General features: G+C 48.8%; 1 protein-coding gene across 1 annotated transcript in view; it reads left to right on the top strand.

Annotated features, from left to right (window-relative positions):
* Positions 1 to 1,460: 1,460 nt before the first annotated feature.
* The window catches only part of bmpr1aa (bone morphogenetic protein receptor, type IAa), an 8,807-nt gene continuing 8,263 nt past the window's right edge, over positions 1,461 to 2,004 (top strand). Inside the window, exon 1 of the mRNA XM_035399939.1 lies at positions 1,461 to 1,709. Within this exon, the coding sequence (XP_035255830.1) occupies positions 1,643 to 1,709 (67 nt within the window). The 5' untranslated portion in view covers positions 1,461 to 1,642. The remainder of the gene's footprint in view (positions 1,710 to 2,004) is intronic.

Here is a 2,004-nt window from a genome sequence, read left to right as displayed (position 1 = left end):
ACACATAAAAACACTCGCACGCACGCACGCACACACACACACACACACACAGAAGAGAAAAGCAGCCTTCCCAACGGTCTTCAACAGAAACAGCCTCTGTCTCTCTGCCTGTTTTTCCCTGTTTTAAGTTGGAGCCCTATCTCTCCTCTCCTGTCGGACTCCAATTACGGTTTTCTTAGAGAAACATGAATTGAAATCAGGCCTGAATCATGTGCATGAAAGGCTGGCTGTGTAATTTTATTTTGTCAGATGGGGATGCTCGGAGCAGATGAGCTCGGCGAGATTGAGAGTCGTTCTTTGCGGGGGAAAACGTGTTTATTGTGATACAGGTATCCATTTAATGATGGAAGTCATTTTGATGAGTAACACTTTTTTTCAGCAGTGAGTTTCCCTTTGAGGCAGCTGCGTAAGACGAGTCGTCCTTTACCGAGCGTGTCTCACAGACGCCCCTCCTGGTGTTGCCGTGACAGCAGTTTACCTGTCTCTCGTCCGGCTTCCACGGCGGCTGGTTTTTTCTGGTCGTTGCACGCGACTCCTGAGTTTTTTGCGCAAATAGGCCGTCGCCTCATCCTCAACATTCCCCCACTTAAAGCGGGGGAGACATGACATTACACTACATTTACAGGCGTTTAGCAGACACTCTTATCCAGGGCGACTTACACAACATTTTACACAACATTATGTAACGACCATGTTCCAAGCCAGCGTGACACATCGCAAGCGCGACTTCCATTTACCTGAGCTAAACAACCAGCTGTGATGGCATGTTGTGTTTCTTCCTGAATCAATTAGTTTTGTCTTTTTGTCCTCAAAGCTCAATCTTGCTTGTTTTTGATTGCCAGGTCTGGCATTCCAACAGATGCTCTCAAGCTGCATTCTGGAAAATCATCCGTTTCTGTCGGCAACATCACATCCTAACCGAGGATATCGGTACTGACCACTATGCGTCAGATACGAGCAGCGATATTTTACTCCACAGTTTTGTGAAGGACTCTGTGAGCAGTGTGAAATGTGCAGAAGATGCGATGATCGTGTGCTAGAGGATGTCGTTATTCGCTGAGTGAGCGCTTGGAACTTTTGTGCGGTCTGCACTTCAGTGATGTCGCAGGCGATGGTGTTACTGTCACAAGGTTTGATCAGAGGACACCTAGGTGGGGGAGACAAGCGTATACAGTTTTGTGTGTTTTATTTTTTTAGGTTTCTTCGTCTTACTTTTTTACATTTACAAGTGGCATATTTTAAAAGACGAACGAACTGCCTCTTTTGAAGAGGGGACCTGCCCAGCTTTGTGACACTGCCTTACTAAAGCATGTGATTTCAGTTTTCCCGCAGAAATCCTAAAGAAAACCTTTTTTCTGTCTGTTTTACAGGGCTGAGCACCAGAAGATTTGGTGAGAAGGGAGGTTTAAACTCTGAGTGCCACACCCCCCTCCCTCCCTCCTCTCCTCCCCCCACCCCCCCTCACCCCCTGCCCGCGCCCCCTCCCTTCCTGTCCCGTACGTCGGTTTTGCTCTCCACGCACCCCCGGGACAGCGTGAGACACCCCTCCCGTGGACTCACCCCCGCCGGGGCGGACGGGATCCCGCCGGGAACGCTCGGCTCCTGCGCCAGGGTTCCGGAACCTTCCCTCCACCGCACCAGGATGGCCCGAATCCCAGCATGCATCACTCTGCTGGGAGCGTGCCTGTTCTTCACCCTCAGGGCTGAAGGTGAGGTCACTTCCCACAGTTCTCTCTTACTCTCTCACACACTCTCTCTCACTCTCTCTCTCTTACTCTCACACACACTCTCTTTCTTTCTCTCTCTCTCTTACTCTCTCTCTGTCTCTCTTACTCTCACTCTCTCTTACTTTCACTTCCTCTCTTTCCTAAACTCTTATTCTCTATCTCCATTTCCACTCTATCATAGTAGCAATTGACAGGTTTGGTAAAACTGCACTCTCCTCTAAATCTAATTGCATTCAAGGGTTACAATCATTTTCTTCCTCGTAGATGCAAAGTTTGA

This window comes from Anguilla anguilla, chromosome 18, assembly GCF_013347855.1.
Source record: "Anguilla anguilla isolate fAngAng1 chromosome 18, fAngAng1.pri, whole genome shotgun sequence".
Classification (NCBI taxonomy): domain Eukaryota; kingdom Metazoa; phylum Chordata; class Actinopteri; order Anguilliformes; family Anguillidae; genus Anguilla; species Anguilla anguilla.
Note: the sequence above shows the minus strand (reverse complement) of the source record. Positions and strands in the feature narration are given on the sequence as shown.